This window comes from Myxine glutinosa, chromosome 6 (assembly GCF_964187855.1).
Source record: "Myxine glutinosa chromosome 6, kmMyxGlut1.1, whole genome shotgun sequence".
Lineage (NCBI taxonomy): Eukaryota > Metazoa > Chordata > Myxini > Myxiniformes > Myxinidae > Myxine > Myxine glutinosa.
Genome location: NC_136266.1, coordinates 44,944,274 through 44,965,415, shown reverse-complemented (window position 1 = coordinate 44,965,415; position 21,142 = coordinate 44,944,274). Strand labels below are relative to the sequence as shown.

The 21,142-nt window shown below is 45.0% G+C and overlaps 1 protein-coding gene across 1 annotated transcript; it reads right to left on the bottom strand.

Annotated features, from left to right (window-relative positions):
- Positions 1–402: 402 nt before the first annotated feature.
- Positions 403–20,921, bottom strand: LOC137429726 (arrestin domain-containing protein 3). Its single transcript, XM_068119915.2, has 8 exons — positions 20,355–20,921; positions 12,309–12,390; positions 8,795–8,942; positions 6,047–6,149; positions 4,759–5,018; positions 4,435–4,591; positions 2,284–2,471; positions 403–2,090 (listed from the first exon to the last, which is right to left on the bottom strand). Exons 1-8 carry the CDS (start codon positions 20,638–20,640, stop codon positions 2,034–2,036), a joined length of 1,281 nt encoding a protein of 426 aa, XP_067976016.1. The 5' UTR covers positions 20,641–20,921; the 3' UTR covers positions 403–2,033.
- Between the last annotated feature and the right edge of the window lie 221 nt (positions 20,922–21,142).

Genomic DNA, 21,142 nt, shown 5'->3' with positions numbered 1-21,142 from the left:
TTCTTTCCTTAGCAGCTTTGTGGTAGGATGGGTTAAGCCACGGTGGGTTGCCTGCACATGTGGGTTCAAAGCCTTGTGCCCAGGGCAGAAGTTTCGACACCGTTGATAGAAAGGGAACCTGTTAATATCAGTTATTAACCACAAAAAGTTTCAACTTGAACACTGCTCTTTTAAGAGTATGTGCCTCCCCCATATCCATCCCTCCTTTCCCAGGTGGTACTGTATATATGTGATGGCCTTGTAGAGTTTTCACAAAGCGATATAAATCGAAAGCAGTCAAAAAGAAGATTCCAGTAAAAGAGGGGAGGGAGTGTTGCATCACTTTTGCCAAAGTAATAATCAGACAACATAGCATTTGGATAATGTATGCAGTGTTCATTTGCACAGTTTGGGAGACAGCAGTAGTTCAAAGTGGTGCTTTTTATTAAAACGTACAAAAAAACCAGTGCAAAGTGACATCTAGCCAGTATTCTTATCACGAGACTGGGACAAGCTGGTTACAAAGGAATTTTGACCTGAGATGAAGCGTGGAAAGTGTTACACTGGCACATGGCTCATGTTCACTCCGATCCCTACGGCTGTGGCGTATTCCCTTAACAGTACAACCACCACAACTTAAAAAGCAGTGCCTGGCATCAAAAGTAGCCTGGGATTCAAATAGGATAGGCTGGGGAAGGGAGAAAGAATTGCTACAAATTATTCAATATTTGTATACTCAATAAATTCTGAGTAAATGGTTTCCCTTTCTCATGTTGGGCTATAGATATTTTGCACAGGCTTGTTCCTCGCAATAAAACAACTACAAAAACAAACATGTTGGTCCAAAAAAAAAACAAAAACGAGCAAAACAAAGCACCCGGCACAATTATCAGATTTGGTGTCTGTTTTTAGTAAAATGCCGCTCTTGTTTGCATAACATTTGTGTCTGGTTTTTGACTTGTGCCATACATTTGGAAAGCAGTGGCGTTTCTCCAACCAGAGTTTAAACCACTTCCCCCCAACCCATCCCTCCAAACAATAAATCAACCACAGTATTTAAGGAGATTCCGCTCAAGTTAAAGCGCCAGGAAATGAAGTGCTCAGCAGTGATGTCATAGTTTGATCAATGGCTCAGCTTAGTTTATTTTTGACAAAATCATAACGTCATGTATTATAGCTCGAGTAGCTCTGACCAATTCATGACTCACCTGCCTAGGCACTAAATCTGAGAAACCATTCCGACTGCCTCTAATTTTAGTAATCTCAAACATTGTACCACGTAGAGGCACCACGGGTGTGAGGACTTCTTGTTTCTGAACAGCAGCTTCCACTGCGCTGCCTGGTTGCCCGCTTTAGTTATCGACGTGTTACGGACACTCTAAAGCGATCCTGCATTGGCAACATCCTTCAAAATCTGCGTGGGGATGCTCTTTTAAAATGTTCCGACTTCTGACCAGCTTTAGTTTGCTTCAATGAAAAAATAAAATAAACTACTTGAAAAAAAGTTTATTTAATCTGTAATCGGACACTAGCAGCCTGTGAAAAAAAAAAAGAAGCCTTCGTTTCCTATCCTTGGCTTCCTGGACGTGCTCAAAGTGAAACAACAGGCTGAAGCACCATCAATGTTCTCACGTATTCACCGACCACCATGTATCAAAGCTTAACAGATTTATCTCTCCACCCTTGCCAATCTTGATTAAAAAACAAAACAAAAAAAAAACATGACAGCACGCAAGTCAAACTGTAGTTTTTTTTTCTTTTAGCTTTTTTTTTTTTTTTTTGCGCTTGTGGCCTGGCAAGAGTGCAGATAACTTTGAGAATCCTTTCCACTCGGCGTAGATAAGTGGCATGTTTGGAGCAGACTGCAATCACAATCGCAGCCGCAAACCATTTGGATAGTTTTCATCCAACGCCCAGAGATGCCACCTTATTACAGGTTCGCCGCAATCATTCATATTACGATTCTTCATCGCACCGTAGGTTGATCCGTTCCAGAGGAGGAGAAAAAAGTCGCATTTTAACCAATAAGAGCACGAGCTCAGGGTGCATGGTGTTCAGTGAACGGCTCGAGAGGTGTACTTCTCCAAGCGTGGTAATGGGTTTGGATCACTCTGGAAGGGAAATGGGGGTGGGGGAGTGTGGTGGTGCGAAAAAAATTAATACAATAAGCACTGACACATATCAAACAAGAAAGTTACAAAACCTGAAAGCATTCAGTGTGAGAAGATATTCTACTTTGCTGACACAATGAAGATGTAGTGAAATAACCTAAAAACAAGTAATCATAATACTGAAGGAACTGACCTCGGAATAAATTGGAGGTGGTTGCAAACGGAACTGTTCCATGAGAGCTTGCACAGTCTCCGGAGCACCGAGCAACAAGGAGAGAGCTGGGCCACTAGAACTGCCACAATCGTGCACCTCAACTTCATCCTCCACATTGGATTCTTCTTCTTCTTCTCCGCCAACAATCGTCATGTAACTTGGTGGAGCTACAAAAATGCAACGGCCCAATTTTTTCACAAATAGAATGTACCCATTACTCATCTTATACTAAAAGGAGAGGCGTCCGTGTCTGTCGCTTCATTCCAAAGGGTTCCTGCTGTCGAATAACGGTACCGTTGGAAAGCCGATCGATTTACTTGGAACAAAAATATGTCCGTTTAATCATAATATAGTTCCTGTTTTAAAATCCCCTCTTTCTGGGATCGAGGAAGAAGAAGCAGGAACAGGAGCTCAATGTTGTGGTTCTAACAGTAACATTTATTATTCTATGGCAGCATGTACTCTTTATAAAGACATGGAAGCAACAGCCACGACAACAAGAAGAAAGGGCAATCGGAGATTGCAGACCCTCGCCAGGACGTGTTTGTGTGGTGTATTTTGTGTGGTATTTATTAGCTGCTGGGTTTGTGTGGTTTATTGACGGCATAGATTTATGTTCAATCCAATGTGGCTGCCGAACCACATGGCCAATGACGTCATCAATTAAATTCTCCCATGCAATTTTTGTGTTTGTAGATCATGCTCAATCAGTTTCAAACTGATCAGATCAAGTGTTCTACTTGCCTAATTATGACATCATAGCAAAGGCACCGATGACAATCATGTTTATATGTTCGCCATGGGGATTAAGTACTTGACAATGAGACATGTTTCAAGTTTTTCTATGGAGCAGTTTTGCAGATAGAGGTGCAATTTTTTGTTTCGGTTTTTCCAAGATGGGTGCTTGTACCACGTGATCTACGACGTGATGATTATTTAAAAATTATACAGGAGACGCTCCTATGGTAAAAATTTCTGGGCCATTGTACCAGCGGTGGTAGAGAAAAGCACTCATGTTCTGTGCAGAGAAACACAGAAACGGACCCAAATGCCACACCCTCTTCTCTGGTGAGGGTAACTAGAGTAATCATGTTATAAAACATTCTTTTTTGCACGTATTACTTCATTTTGCATCCTTATTGACACAGAGAGACATGCAAGATGCTTTCGAAGTACAACAAGCTGTCCTTTGATTAAACCTGTCAGCGAAGCAATGCGTAGGCATGCCTAATGCTAAGAAAGAGCTCAATTGCTTGTTGGCCCGGCCTGTGAACCCAAAATTCTTTCACTGCAGCATGTACTGCCAATAAGCGAGGGGATCGAGTCCAACAGTCACTGATTAAACGGCAACCAATCGTGAACTTCTTGTATTTACACTGGATATAAAAGACTAGATGTGTATCCTCAAACTTTCTAACAAGTGCACGTTTCAGCAAGCACACCCCCCCCCACCCCCCCCCCCCAAAATACATAATTAGGGAACCTTTCAAGATGAAGATCTTTGTCACCATGTCGCCAATTATAAGGACAATGCGTATAGGCCCAGTGCCATGCAACACCAGCGTAAAAGTTCAGTGTTTGACCATGTGGGTTTGCAAACATTTACAGCCCCACCAAACAAACGGAGCTCGACACGAGACGAAATGTAATACAAATGCAAACACAAGAAATACCGCACAAGCGTCGTGTGTAACGAAAACACAAGTGCATAAATATTCATAGTCAAAGGTCAGTCATTGATGATCGCTGCTGAAACGTCTGCATTCTCAAAACTGGGTCTATCAACAAACTATGGTAATTGCATAGAAAATGTCTTCAGCTCTATATTTGGAACAGCCTCTAGCAGGCCAGAAACATCCACCCTCCTCCTAAACATTCTTGAGTTATTACTGAACTCGCATACTCGAACCAGAGACCTTCGGGACACAATTGACAATTGCACCAAAATTCAATGACATCCCGAGATTCAGATTGAAAGAGTTTGCAAAATTTCAGCTTCACCTTTGTGTTACCCCTGTCTCTGTCTGCGACAATAAAATATTTCCTCGATTACATGTTCAATTCACAAAAGACAAATCTTGGATCCACGAATACATCCAGAGCTTTATTACTATGACAGTGGTAGCTCACCTTCGGGCACAGGGAGAGACCCGCCGTCCCAGCTGGATGATGTGCTGCTCTGGCTGCTGACACTAGAAGAACGACTCCATGCATGCAGTGGGACTGTGCCCAGAACAACGGGCAAGCCGAGGCATACCTTGGATGCAACCTTCACGTCTGCACAAACCTAGGAAATAAACAGAAATAAATATATTACCATAACAAAAGCATCGTTACCCATGTTAAAAAGGTATTACTGGTTATTAACCTGCTCCAACCAAAAGAGGTGAACCGGATCAATACAGCAGATAAACAAACCTTCCTGGTGCAAAAGCAATTCGCCATTTGACTTACCACGAGGTTATATTCCACGCGGATAATGCTGCAGCTGATAACAGATGGACAGACGGGGGGTGCCTCCAAGGAACGCGCCTCCCAGACCTGACGGCTACCCGGGGCAACGGGTGTCTCGCCAGTGATAGAGGCCACCAGTTGCCGTACACGCTTTACCCGTCCCTTTGCCAGAAAGGTTTGCGTTTGATAGAGGGCAGCTCGAGCCACAAATGGCCGTGACGTGGCATTCTCAAACTCTGCGTTTACTGGAATGGCCTCTCCTGGGGATGTTATAAGATACAAGATGCAACAAGTGATGTAACATAACAGCAGTAGTAGCAGTATTAGTTATTCCATTTAATCTGTAAAACATAGAAGACTACTTATTCTGTAAAGTTTATGAAGGATACTTGCTTTACCCTACAGTATAATGTGATGCTTTGGAAGAGAACAACAAAATAAATAAATAAACAGCTTTAAATGTGAGCAGCATATCAACACAATCCTGGCATTTGAAAACTTCAGCTATCCTTAGCTTGTTCCTGTGATATATAGTTACAGAAAACAGCTAGATGACAAAACGTCGAGAAAGTGGTGAGCAGCACTGGCGGTGCAGTGCATGAAGTGGTGAGAAGCACTGGGGGTGCAGGGCCTGACCATCTAATTTTAAGCCATATTGGGATTGTTGCTTCCAAAATTATCCATCTCTATCTCTATCTATTTTAGCCTGGTGTTGGCTTAGCGGTTAGGGTGCCGGCTTGGGATCCTAGGATCCTGGGTTCGAATCCCGGTCGATCGCTGAATTAACGCCAGGGGGGTTGACTCAGCCTGTCATCCTTCCGAGGTCGGCAAATTGAGTACCAGCTTGCTGGAATGAATGATCCCGGTGTGTACCCCGGTTTAGAATAGGTGCACCGTATCCCTGCGCATCGTAAGAGGCGACCAAGGGTTGGCGTCAGGAAGGGCATCCGGCCATAAAAACATTGCCTCAAACAGGGAACCATGATTGTCATGGGGCCCGCAAGGCTAACCCCCGCTCTAGCGGGGAAAATGGCCTTAAAACGATCATTCATTCATTCTATCTATTTGACAGGTGCATAAACGAGGTGCTGTATTGTAAAACAATCAACTTGTCCAATCTCTTACACATGACATTATACTGCATGCAGCAATAAAGAGGTAAAGTGACTGCATAATGCAAGGAAAGCAAAAGAAGAAATTATGCACAAAGCCTAAATCAAAGGTGTGTATGCTTATTTGACCCCCACCCCCCCCCCCCCCAAGGTCCCTAAAAAGGCGGATGACCTACCGAGACAATAACCCTTGCGTGCTATTTTGGCAGATATCGAGACGTTTCCCGCCATGCAGAGCCAACTGCGAACCATGCGTTGTTTTGACTCGGCAACCGGCATCTGCACAGCAGTAAACACGGGAATGGAGATAAGATGGACGGTGATCAGTGTATATAATCAACTGGAAGACGTCATCATGTTGAATCTTTGCATTTTCGTTGTACAACAATGAAACAACAAAATAGCAGGCAGATATACACATTGCACCATCACAGTGGAGGGAAGTGGTGAGGGATAAAAATTGAGAAAGGGTGGGTGAGGGAGGGTAAAATTCAACATCAACGAGCCAACTTACCTTTCATATGTCGCTTATATGTATCAGAATGCATTTTGCAATGCAGTTACACAAAGCATGCATAACCGTTTGGCCTTTTCACCCTTTATCAGATGACGACTGCCTTAATTTAGACAAACCCATTGCCATTATGCATTCTACAGATCCACAAACCTAAATCTTGCTTCATCAATTTGCAAAGGGCTTCCAGGAAAGAAAAGGTTACAGCTGTTTCTCAGTGTAATTTTGGATCAGCTAAGGAACTAACAGTGTCATCTAACTTACTTGAGGAAAGTACGATTTGGCAACAAGGCAGCAATAACCAACCCCCACCACCCCACCATCACTGCCCCTTCAAAATACTGTTTTGAAGTTGCTGCTGTGAAGGGTGGTCGGGCTTTGCAGTCGCCAAACTGTATTGCGTTGATTCTGCATCCCACAGCTTGCACGACAAACGGTGATAAAAGGAGCTCAGGATACCACTTGCAGAAGATGTGGAGTCCAGGAAATCAAGCCCTCCCCCAATAAGGTCAATCCCTTTTGCCGCTGAAGTGAGATGACATTCTCACTACCTTGGATAGTAGTAGCATCACTGGCAGTGGTGCTCCCTTACTACAGCGTTTGTAGTTGCCCACAAGGTATGTTGACCAAAGCAAGGAGAAAAAAAATAAAATAAAAGAATAGAATTGTTAACTACCATTTCCTCTGGTCGGGATGCTCCGATGGAGGAGTCTGGTTGCATCTCAAGGGTCCTTGAGAAGTAGGTGAAGCACCGCCATCTTGGAAGCCCACAAGCGAACAACCCACCTGTGCTCCATCCTGCATGCCACCCACCGGCCTTGCAATGCGTCGAAGAATGAGATGGTTTTGCAGCAGGTCTGGTCTGCAGATTACCTGGGATAAGAAGCAGATGAAACGAGCTTGCACGTTCCACTTCCTTGGACCACAGGATCTCTTTAAATGGCACTTCCACCTGTGGTGAGGTTCAGGATTGAGCCCAGAAATGCAGTAAGGCTTGAAGGTGCACCATCTGGAGGTAGATGCACTCCCAAGTACACGGTATTCTGAGCCACTCTACCTTCTTCTTTCCTATATGGGACAGAAGTAAAGAGATATTAGAATCTAAGAAGATGGAGAACGCCCATCATACACGTCGAGTTACTGCAGTTGTCCAGGGTCCTGCTGGCTCCAAGCTCGTGTCCAGGTCTTGGGACCACTGGATGGCAGGTATGCAGCATCCGGGTTTTGGTACAGGCTGGAAAGCAGAACCATACTTGTGTTGCCTCCAGGAGAGCAGCCCACGAGATGACGAAGGAAATGTTTGGCTTCCATCGTATATTGGAGCTTGCAAATCCATCGAAGAAGTTCAATGGAGCAGTTGATTGACGTGCTTCGAGGCAACTCGTGGCCTCTAATGCAGTACATGCTGGAGTCTATTGTACATATTTTGTTCAAAGTTAAATTTGACTTATACGCAACATTAAACAGTGTTTTATGTGTCTTAAAAAGACCTTGTTCTTTTTTGAAAATACATTCTTTGAAATGTCAAAAGCAAGCAATGATGAAAAGGGAAGTGTTAATGGTAAGGAAAGGAATGGGTGTGGGTGTGGGAGAAAAATAGAGGTCAATGTGAAAGGGACCATTTGTTGAAAGGTAGCTGACAGCTATCCAAGCTGCCTTTTCCTTCCTGTTCTGAATAAATGCGTTCCCACAAATTTAGGATGCTCGTGCCAACAGCTTGAGAAACCAACGCACATCCTGGGTTTGTGAGAAGTGCGACATCGGTGCAAGTACTTAATGCTGCCGTGTAAGGCTCCATGAGCCATGCCAATCCAAGTTGCTTTTCTTTTATGCTTCCCAGAAAAGGTACAACATCAGGAACCTTTCCTTTTTCAATTTTTTTTTTTTTTAAATCCACCACCCAAGGCCAGCCTTTCCCCTCTCCCACAAATTCCGCCTTTGCTGGATACCAAAATCGGGTTTCACCTCTTCAACACGAGCAACACAAGCACATAATGGGCTCAAACAAGCAATGGCAAATGATTGAACACAAAACAAGTGGGGTTGGGGGTTTGGGGGGAAAATATTCATTTTTTTATTGTATCAAACAGTTTTAAAATGAGTCAGTATTGTTCAGTACTGCAACCCGCAACACCCATCTGGCAGGTTGCTATAAATAAATAGAAAACCCTAAACTTTATATACATGCCACGTGGGCTTTTAGGGCGTTTAATGGTGATCCCACCTCACACACTCAGAAGCACACCTTTCTTGCGAGTCATGTCTGGAATATAGACATTGCTGCTGGCTGAGGGTGGAAGCAGTTAACTGAAGTGAAAAATAACAGAAAAAGAAAGAGAAGATGGTCATGGTAGAGGACAAACTTAAGAATGACAAAATATTGCAGAACCTAGTGAGATTTATCACTGACCAGCAAAGGTGGCGTATTCAGGTCGACGCTCTCCAGTACGGTGATTTCAGCCCTAGCTCGGCGTGCCAGACTCCAAGGACAGAACAGCTTGGCCTTCACCCAGTAGCGCACCCAACCATATTTTCCTTCAAATGAGTTAGGCAAGGCTCTAGACAGACAGACAAAGGTAAAGATAATTAGGAGTGGGTTTAATCAATCTCAGCAAATGTCTTACCTTCTCACATTGCTTCTTTCAATCATAATATAGCAACTGTTACGGATTCGTCACTTCCGTTGTGGTGGTTTGCATCCACTGTAAATATTTGATTCCATGTACTATTATTGTTTTCAAAAGGTTTATTGTCCATGAACCGTTTTCAAAAGGTAAAAAAGTTAATGTTAAAAGAAACAGGAAACCGGATCGGGAACCGGACAACGAGAAAGGGGGCGGAGCGAATGAGTCGGACAAGAAAGCCGAGTTGCTCCGGGTTCTGAAGCGAACGTTGGCGAGCCAGAGTCACTCGCGAACTTTCGGGTTTCCGGGAAGGATTCCTATGACAGAGTTGTCATCGCTGTGACCGGTCAACCTGCATGTCAAGTTTTGCGAACGATTCAGGAGAGAATCATCACCGTGCCGTGCACCACGAGACCGGGTCGTCGGCCATTTTGACTTGCGCAGGACTTATGCTTCGCTCGCGGTTTCGTCTCTTTTCGACCATCTCCCCTGCATTCAGACGTCGATCTGGGGCGTGTGTGTGTGACGTGGCTTTTTGAAGGTTAATTCGTCCATACCCGAGGGTGTGATCTCTCAGTCGCCTGTAGGGCACCTTTGGATTTCCCAGGGGCCTTGAGGGGGCTTTTGTGCAGCTTCGGCTGTGTGACTGTATTTGCCATTCGCACGGGATTCTGGTCTCAATTGGACCTCGTTCTGGCGATCGCTGGAGCGAATCAATTTCGTCTCGAAGCCGGGAATAAGAGACATTGGGGAATGTTCGTGTTTCACTCACTTGGAGCACAGCGAGTTAAATATTACAAAACTGATGGTACCATCATAGGACATATTGATTGTACTTTTGAATACTATTATGGTTGTACTGTTATTCTTGTGCGATTTTAATACAATATTTGTTTGTGAGTAACAATTGGGGTGGCTTCTCCCTTGATCTTTGACATACAGAATAACACATTTTTCTGCCGTGACTCCTCTCCGGGCTCGGAGGTACACCGTGACCAGGGGGTCGGGGAGGAGCACGTAACACAACCAACAATAAAACACGGCCTGAACATCTTTGTGACAGTTTTTCACATAAAGACTGCATTCAATGGAAAGCTCAACGCTGGCAGGATAGCATCTAGGTATGCGTATTCGCCCTTAGGCTGTCTAGCCTGAGTTCGAATCTCAACCCAGCTGTAAATGCATGTGTGCGCCATTCATCGAATGGAGGTTAAGCTGGAGGACCCATCTGTCAGCACCGGTCGTTGGAGGATGTTAAAAATTCCACGGTGTTTCGCAAAATGCTGGCGCGTTATCGCTGGTATCCTGAACAAATTCCTGCTAGCTTCAGTCGACCAGCATATGTCTGGCCAGCCAGTTCGTGAAAGACTTGGGATTTTTAATTTTTTTAAACAATCGTCCTGGACCGACCCCTAGAAGGTGGTGGGAATAATTGGACATGGTAAAAAAAGAATGTTATTCAAAAAGAAACTTGCGTTAACTTAATGGCTGTTTGCTAAAACACAGCTGTCAGCTTATTATTTGCCTCGAACAGTTGCACCTCCAAGCCTCTCGACCTCAATGTCAACAGGAAAAAAAGGACGTTAACAAAACAAAAACAAAGGCATTCAGATTCTGAACGAAAGCATTCTTAGAACATCGTTTTATTCATGTCAAATATACCGTACTTCACATTTGGGCATAGCACATTTCCATTGTACCAACAACCAAATAAGTGTTAGTTACTGTATATCCAAGTCTCCAATTTCTTCCCTGTTGATGCAAAGCAAAAAAAATACCCAAAAGAGAGAGAGAGCATGACCACATAGAGTTTAATCTCTTCTGAAATCCCGAGTGTGACGCAGAAGAAGCCGAATCAAGGGAAAAAAAAAAAAAGCGGCAGAATCAACGAGTCGATGCAAGGGGTAGGTTGGATTCGGATTTTTGGCAAACACAAATGGCAATCTGCAAGACAGGCTGGTTTTGCGCATTCTGCGATGTACAAAGGAACAACTCTCGCCGAGATGCATCACGCATTTCAAAGCACACCGAAACAGAAAAACAAAGAAATAATACCAATCGAATAAACACTGCCTTCCATGTGCAACTTTGCAGGCCCCTGTGCGAATCCAGCCATACTAGATTGTGTTGCACAAAATCAACTATTATTAACATGTCGATGCTCTATGTATAGCATTCAGCGGACTGACTTTTGCATTTGGATCCTCGGCAATAGCATGACAGATCATCGTGCCCCCTCCCCTACATATTGATACAAAAATGACCAAAGATGGATCAGACAAATTAAAGAAACACTGTTTTGTTTCCAGCTGTTCAAATTAACAGTACTACCCTTTCTGTTCTCGACACAAAGACCCTCTATGTACAACTCAAAACCAGCCCGAGTTAACGGTGCCATTCTGCTCTCCCTCGCCTTGGACTTGTATAATGTCGCAGAAAGCACCGCACTGGCTTCAACACAATGCCACGACAACAATGGCAAGGTACGACAGGTGTGAAGGTCATTTCGCAAAGGAATCGTTAAAAGCAGAATGCAAAACCAGCTGCCAAGGCAAAGGTTAAACAAACTTTAAATTCACCTTTTGAGTAAGGTTATGCTGCAAATAATATACTGGGAACAGATTGATGCCCAGAGGACGTCTTTTTTTTTTTTTCTCTCTCTCTTCTTGTTTACAGATTTCTGTGCTTGAACCCAGATGCTCTGCTCCTGCTGGCACCGCCCTCTTTGGCTTATCATTCATGTCATTGGCTCCCCAAGTTTGCGTCGCTTGCTCGCCATTGGCTCCGCTGTTGCCAAGATGTTACGTGCGAGTTCTCTGCAGTGTGCATTTCATGCACAACCACAAAGCCACAAGTGCCGTGGACTTTTAAATACCAAGCCGAGGATTGTGAGGGTGGAAAGTATGTGATAAGTGTGAGCATTCGAACAGCAATTTGGAGATACATCGTTTACTGAGGATGCGAGGCCATCTGAAATGCATGAACGCGTGCGTCGTGAGGTTGACGGCCCAGAGCCGCTTCGTTGAAATGTCGAATTTTACAGCGAGCACCACTCAAGTTGTTTCGCACTCATGGCAAGCCGCCATTTTGCGTCAAAATCCCCAAAAAAGGAAACGGCTTTTCACAACGGCCAAAGCTATAACCGAGCACATCGATTCAACATCAAACTCATTTTGTACGTGACGCATAGTAGTCCGACAACGCTCGCCACATTGTTTAACCGCACCTGGTTATTCATAGAGATGTATAAAATTGACTCGTGAATGTATGTGCGTGCAGCCATCACCAGCCCTCGCTCACCCTGCTGGCAGCACGAAGCTGAAATCAAACTCCTGATGTCCAGATGGCAGGACCAGCAGCTGTTCATCAGGTCTATCGACATCTGGAGCACAAGAAAGGAAAGGGTGGTGTTGGTGGAAACCACTATAGCCTTCTGTTTGTTGACATCCATGTTTTGTGTTCTTTTACACAAAAAAATATTAAGCATTTAGAAATATCAAATTATTTTGCCGAGTGTTCAAGTTTACCAACTGCCATTCATCCCTTCGGCAAAGATCAGAAACTGGCTTTTCTGGTACCATTTGAAAAACAATAAAACAGATTAAGGGAAACAATGCAACAAAATATCGAACAAATATGTCCCTTTAATCAAATAAAACAACAAAATATCTAACAAATATGTCCCTTTAATCAAATAAAACAACAAAATATCGAACAAATATGTCCCTTTAATCAAATAAAACAACAAAATATCGAACAAATATGTCCCTTTAATCAAATAAAACAACAAAATATCGAACAAATATGTCCCTTTAATCAAATAAAACAACAAAATATCTCTCAATATGTAAATATATGCTATTATTTCTTTTCTTTTTTTTAAACAAAATATCAGAATGATCATCAAACTCATCAATTCTTCGGCGAAGGCCATTTCTTGTTTATTTTTGCAGCACGTTTCACCTTCGGGTTAGCAACCGCCCCCCGCCCCCCCAACATGCGTGCGATACCGCAAGCCTGAGCAGAACTGCTATAACCATGAACCTGTTTACTCGCCACCTCAAGCTGCACTGGATCGTAAAGAACGAGCAGTTAAACTGTTGACTCTTCTCCCTTCACGCTATGCTGCGAGCAATGAAAATGGTGGGTTCCGAGCCCGGTCGACCACCCTGCGTCACTCCAGGTCAACGTTGTGCCGTTGGTTAACAATCTGCTGCAGGTTCGCATCACCGCAAGCGGTGTGCCAACACAAATGTCAAGATTTTTCTCTAACATTCGGCTTGCAAATCATCTCGTCGTTTTGCTTTAGTCTCTTACCTGCTAATCTTTTGAAAAGTCATTTCACAAAAATGGAATCACAATCTGAAATAGTAAAACTGGTAAACAAGTCGAATTTATTATTTAAATTAATGCCCATCACATAGTTCTGCGAATATAATTGTGGTATAATTGTATTGTGGTAGTGCACGACATATAATTGTGGAGAAAAACAATATAATCCCTTGGGTGAAAGGCTGAACACCTGAGCAAAACAAGTCCCTTTACCATGAGGTTTGCGTTGTAAAAATAAGGAACCGTCTGTGCTCGAACAGAAACCAACACCACAAAAGGATTCAACATTGCAAACTGCAAACATTGGATTTTAACTCGTTTTTTAATGGCACATCTATAGTACAAATGCGAAGAAGAAGGAAAGTCGGCACCTTTGGGGAAGCATTTTTGTTGCTCCCATCTTGGGATACGGACAAGGCGAGGATCCCAGGTCCAGATTTCAAACATTGTCATCCAACAGCCTTGTAAAATTACACTAATGTTTCCCAGTGCACTTGCCATACATATATTGCAAGTTCCTTCATGGCAACCAGCTTGGTGGTGGAGTGGGAGGGGGAAACGAATGTTGCATTGCCCTCACTCGTGGAGGTTCAATTCCCATGGCTGCTTGAAATCTGGCCGAGAGAGATCGGCCACAACGAGTCCATTTTCCTACAGAAATACCAACTGCGACACCGCAACAACCAGTATCTAGGCCTACATTATAAAACCTGAACTGCCACCACCTCCATGAGAATGACAATTTCAGTTTAGGGGTGTAAAAGGGAGAAGGGGGGGAGGGGAGGGGAGGGTTAACAGGATCTAAGGCTCGTGCATAGTTGCAAAATAAATCATGAACACACATGCATAAACATACACGAGACAACACCGGATTCGACTCCAGACAAACAGCTGCTGGGCTTGAGGGAACAGACATCGCATCCGAAAGTGCTCTGGGTACCGGCGACACCATCTTCACGGTCGCTTGTTCTCTCCGCACCCAGCAGGACCATCAAGGATAAATTTCCTCCTCACCGTGGATGCCAACCCAAACCGAGCTCTATCCTTTCAATGCTGCGCATCAAGCAAGGAAGCAGCATGTACAATTTTTAAAAAGTGTTTGGTACGACTCAGCCAGAGTGGGAATCTAACCTCCCCGACTCAGAGCAGATGCTCCAACCATTCTGCCACCGACTCTGCCACCTTGTAGTTCTTATTGCCGTATCCCAATCCATGGTTGGAGGAGGATTCCAGAGCCCCAATTTGGGAAAGGGAGGGGATTTGTAAAGCCCCCAAAGCTGGTTTATGCTGGGAATTGGCACTGCTAGGGTGCCGGCAACAATCGCCTACTCTTTGCAAGACACTGCTGGATCTTTAACATCCACCAGACGAGTCCCCATCGTAATGTCCCATCCAACTGATTGTGAATTAATTGATACAATAAATAATCTGCCTATAAAGTACCAGATTGACAGTTTAGAATGACACCTGAAACCAAATCCTACCAACCCACATAAGATGTCCTGCTCTCTGGACCAAGATGTCCTGCCAACCCACATACGAGTACGAGGCAACAAAGCCAAGCAATGGGTTGGTAAACAAAGACATTCACCAATAATTGCCATCGAATTTTTTTATTTATTTATTTGTTCGAGTGCCATAGAGCATAGTCACAGGCACCGAGATGCACACCAACCATTTAGGAAGAGTGACACCGTCATCGAACGGTTCACCGTATAATCGGGGAACAAGCAAATGTGCTTGGATCAGGCTTGCATTCATGGGCCTAACCAAGTAAGGAGTGGAGAAAGACAACACATGGAAGTCATAGTATATTTAAAAAGAAGAAGAAGAGATCACATATTGGGCCAGGAGACATTTTGAATGCAATTCTTCATTCGCCCTTGTCAACGGCTTCGAAGCTGTTGGGTAAACATGGTATGCGGTAGCACACGGTGCAAGGTTTCAAGAGGCAAGCCTTCATGCCAGCATTTTGTACCAGGCCGATCCAGACTCGGTGCCAAATCTTACAGCTGTGCATGCCGTCGATGGCATGAAAGGAAAGGAATGAATAATAATAATTAAATAATGAACTGCAAAAACGATTTAACGACTTCCTTGCAGATCTCACGACAATAATAACAGTCGGTGAGACGAATGCTCATGAATGTATGGCAGCAACGTTTGCTTGAAACAGTCGAGTAGACAAACCCAGGGAATATTGGAACAAATAATGGCAATACCACTAAAAGCATTGAAAAACAACTTTGTCATGCATTGCCAAATTTCCACAACTAGGTTTCACAAGACGCTCAAGCATCTACCCGCCCACAACAAATGGCTTACCGTCATTATCAAGGAGCAATGCCATCAATGTGTTTTGTCCTAAAAAAAGGCCTTATTTATTTATTTATTCACTTATACAGGGAGCAAAGTCTCACTGAAGACCTTGCACACAGGTCACGTCCGCGACGAGGATATTTGGAGACTTCAAGGTGAAATCTTAGATCGATTACAAGACGTTGGCGGGATTTAAACTTGGTACCATGCCAAGATGAGTCGGGCCAAACCTTTTCATCCAGAAAGTACACTTTCAACTGTAAGCACCGACACGAGTAATAATACTTCTGGACACTTGCCACAATAATTCCTACAATATTCCAAAACAATCAAATCATTTCTCTCCATTCACCTATGGGATCTTTAATCACAAATTTCTTGTCGAACTCTTCTTCTTCTTCTTCTTCTTCTTCACGTATTCACAAGACACGTCACAGCTACAATCTAAAATTCCAGTTTCCTGATAATAAAAACGTCAAACATGATGTTCAGACCTGCCCGGGCTTGTGCGAAACCGATGTTTTCTCCACGTCCAGTTTGAAGTACCACAACATTGTTGCGGAATCGTAAAACACCCTAAATTGTGGGGCTTTTACCGACATCACACACCATAATTTGGGACTCCCGTTAAAACATGTCAAGGAGCCCAATCAACAGTTGGAAAGTCCAATGCTAACGAGATCATAAATGTATAATATAATTGCTTTGAAATCTCCAGCAACAAACGTTGAAGCCCAAGAGAGGTCGCTTTCACATCGCAGGCAGGTCGGTTGTCTCTTTCTTTTTTTTTTCTTCTTCCTCTTTTTTTTTTTAACCATCTCTTCTCCGATATTGCTCCCTCTGTGCACTGCACACCTCAACTCCTTTGTTCCTCGCTTCTCCCCTCGATGGAACTGCCTTCCAGAGGTCATTCTTTGCCACTCTTTGATCCAGGGGTTGAAGCATCCAGCGCACTGCCACCTCATATCATGAACCATCCTGACCCATGATCTTTATTACTCCCATTAACCCTTCCTAACCCAACCCTTTGGTTTCAGTGTTTCCCCCGCTTTCTGCTCATTCATTCCCTTGGTGGCCCAACTACACTAGTCAGTTCAACCATGCTCTTCCATGAGCCTCACTCCTGTACTACAAAAAAAAAAAAAAAAGGTGGAAAGAAGGAAACAACAACAAAAACCACAGCACTTATTTCACTAACTTGTGCTAAACCAGGTAAGGCAATCACCATGATGAGGTAACCTATTACACATCCAAGTAAATGAGAAAGCGGATAGGGGAGATGTGGAAGAACAAGGAGGGGAAGATCAGAGAAAGGCAGATTCGAGTAGCAAGGAATAAGCAGAGGGAGAGACAAGGAATGGGGAACGCCGTGGGGAGGGGGCAAGCAGAGGGGATGGTGGTGGCTTAAAACAAATAAAGAAATCGTTGTTGCCATGCACTAATCCAGAAGATGGGATCCACACCCCTTTAGACACGTAATACAAATCAACACACTTTTAACTTATGACAGCAATAAAACTTCCTTTCATATTCCTTCAACCTATTCTTCCCCTCTAATCTCCACCCACGCACGCAGCCCTGGTGCGCATTGGCCCTCATGCCAGCTGGACCGCACCCGCGGTGCACGCATGCGCGTCCCGGCCAATGAGCGCGCGGCGAGTGCGGCTCCAAGCCGGTTTGAGCAGGCGCGCGCCGGCGTAACGGAGTCGGGATCCTTGCGCGAGCTATGCCATTCCAGGACAAAATAAATAAATAAAGGACACGTACAAAGACCTCGGCAAATCGTATCCATTTTAAATCTCACAACCTTGACTCGTATACACTTATAAAATATCAAATATGAAGCTAAAAAATTCCTCTAATTACTCCTTCGGTGGTGCCATGGGAACTTTGGGCACATAATGCGGTTAAGCTCGAGGGTTGTGGTTTGTCATTCGAATTAGTCATACAGTGGGGGACATCTTAGAGACTGGGAGTCACTCCCTGGATCACCGGACCCAATCTGGAGGCAATTTTCATCGTTACAATTGCTGCTGGAGCCCTCGTGATCATGCACGCGATTGTGGGGGGGGGGGGGGGGGGGGGGGGGGGGGGGGGGGGCACGCCATTTTGGCTGCTCAGAAACCCAAGCAAAAGGTCCTCAGAACGAGACACCCAGAATAGTCCAAGATACGCCAGCGACTCCTTTTTGAATATACAAGTGTATTTAATTATCAGGGAAGCATTTGTTCCCCTCAGTTTTAAACATACATTTATTTAAAAATAAACCGCTGGCATTTATTGGACTATTGCGGGTTTCTCGTTCCGAGAACTCCTCGTACCAGGACGCCAGTAGTCTGGCTTCAGACAAAACAGAGGCCGAGCACAATTGCCTGTTGTAAATCCCAAGGATAAATGGCCATGATCGTTCCAAACTCCCAAGTAGTCCTTTCCGGCGAACAATGTGCACTGTAATGGGAATTGTTCAGATATAAAGAAAATTCACATCATTACGAATTGGAAATAAAAAGACTCAGAAGCTCTTTGTGCTAATGTTTTTTGATAAAACGATGATTATGACAACTTGTGAGTTTAACAATGGTTCCAAGTTCAACGACTGGTTCTGGAGATGTTTAGACCCTCTGCAAATCTACCCAGCACCACCACCAGCATCCTTGGTATGTCCACACCCAAATCAATGGCTCTCAGCTCGACTTGCACATTGGATCAACATCAGGAAGTGTGAATCCTTTATTGGATCTGAAGACATACCTGCCCAAAAGAGATCAAAAGGACAGGGATAAAACCGTGCAAGGACAGGTGTTCATGGATTGGTGCTGGAAGAAGCGCACCATTGCTGATCGCGACTGTGGGTTCAAGATGAACACCAAAGTGTCCTTCAATGTTTACGCATCATATCGTAGGTGACCGTGTGAAACACCATGCAGACAATGGCAAACTACCGCAGCCAGATTACTCGGATGCCTTCAAGCAGAACTGTCCAAACAGGGTATTATTAACGCACAGACAGGTGGGGCAAAACAGCAGGTAAATGAAAGGTGAGGTCTGGTCGGTACAAGTCATATCGGGTCACGCTGGCAACTCGAGGAGCAGCTTTCGAGTCTCCAAGGAGAGGAGGGGGAGATTTAAAGACCAGTATGTAATGGCTGATGTGCACCTGGCAAGACTGACCCAGACATGCAATACACAATGACGAGGACCTGCACCCCGTATACTATTGTTTAGCCAACACAATACAAGTCTGAATACACACACCACACACACACAAGACAGAGACAGACAGACCCACACACAAAGACAGAGACAGACCCACACGCAAAGACAGAGACAGACCCACACACTATACAGAGACAGACACAGGCAGACCCACACACAAAGACAGAGACAGACACACACAAAGACAGAGACAGACCCACACACAAAGACAGAGACAGACCCACACACTATACAGAGACAGACACAGGCAGACCCACACACAAAGACAGAGACAGACACAGACCCACACACAAAGACAGAGACAGACACAGACACAGACACACACAAAGACAGAGACAGACCCACACACAAAGACAGAGACAGACCCACACACAAAGACAGAGACAGACCCACACATTATACAGAGACAGACACAGGCAGACCCACACACAAAGACAGAGACAGACACAGACCCACACACAAAGACAGAGACAGACACAGACACAGACCCACACACAAAGACAGAGACAGACACAGACACAGACACACACAAAGACAGAGACAGACCCACACACAGAGACAGACCCACACAGAGACAGAGACAGACCCACACAGAGACAGAGACAGACCCACACAGAGACAGAGACAGACCCACACAGAGACAGAGACAGACCCACACAGAGACACACACACACACACACACACACACACACACACACACACACACACACACACACACACACACACACACACACACACACACACACACACACACACACACACACACACACACACACACAAACACACACACACTATACAGAGACAGACACAGGCAGACCCACACACAAAGACAGAGACAGACACAGACAGACCCACACACAAAGACAGAGACAGACACACCCACACACAAAGACAGAGACAGACCCACACACAGAGACAGAGACAGACACACACACACACACACACACACACACACACACACAGAGACAGACCCACACACAAAGACAGACAAACAGACAGAAAAACACACACACTATACAGAGACAGACACAGGCAGACCCACACACAAAGACAGAGACAGACCCACACACAGAGACAGAGACAGACCCACACAGAGACAGACCCTCACACAAAGACACACCCACACACAGACACAAACACAAACACACACACACAAAGACAGACAGACAGACAGACACACACACACACACACACACACACACACACACACACACACACACACACACACACACACACACACACACACACACACTCTTGGCGATATCATATACTAGCTACTAATACTATAGGGGGGTGGTGGTTGGGGGGTGGTGGTTGGGGGTTGGGGGGGGGGGTGGGGTGGGTGGATACACACACCAAATTGCTGATCACAGATTAATTTAAAGCCGATCTAATCATATCATCATCATCATCATCATCATCATCACACACAATGGTTTAACAGCGCTCCGGAACCATCCTGTCCAACGAAGACCGTACCGGTGTTTCCCAGCATCGTCTCTCGATGACAGAAGTACTCGAGTTCGTCGCTGTAGTTCTGAGTGTACGCCGTGTTGGAACCGGCGCTCCGGGACTCGTTCCACCGGACTTGGGCACAACCACGGGCTTCGAGCCGCAGCAGGCGGACCCGTAGTGGAGCTCGAAGGTCTAAGGCGACCCGACCTCGCACGGTCTCCCCGCTGCGGTAGCAAGGCTTGGCCGAGTCTCCGGGTACCGCGGGGTCCAGAACTATCTTCATGGAGCGGACTCTACCCAAGCCTACCATAGTCGTGCTCTTGGTCTAGCCTCGAAGGGGGCGGGAGCAAAGCGGATCGACCAGCTGTTCACCGAGGCTGCTCCAAGGAGAGAGACGGAGAGAGAGATCGAGAGAGAGAATGAATGAGAAGAACACAGGAGCAATGGCGAACGAGCGATGCCTCTGGTTGAGTAAACGCACCGCGAGCTATGACTCATTCACAACCGTCGCCAACATGCACCTGTTCGAATGTCAAACCAAGAAATGTCGAAAATGTCTTTATATCGCTTTTTCTTACAAGCCCTTTAACTGCTGAGAAAAGGCGGAGCTTTCTTTTGAATGACGGGTAACGGGGCGTGGTTTATAACGACGACTGCTGGTCCAACGCGTAAATAGGTCTCTGCGCATGCGCGTACAGCTCATCGCGGGCTGCACGTCGGCACGCATGAAGTCATGAGGCGTCGTCATTCCTCATGACGTCGAGGGGTGTCGGCCATTCCGATTGGCTGTTTTACATAATGGGGATTCCCTC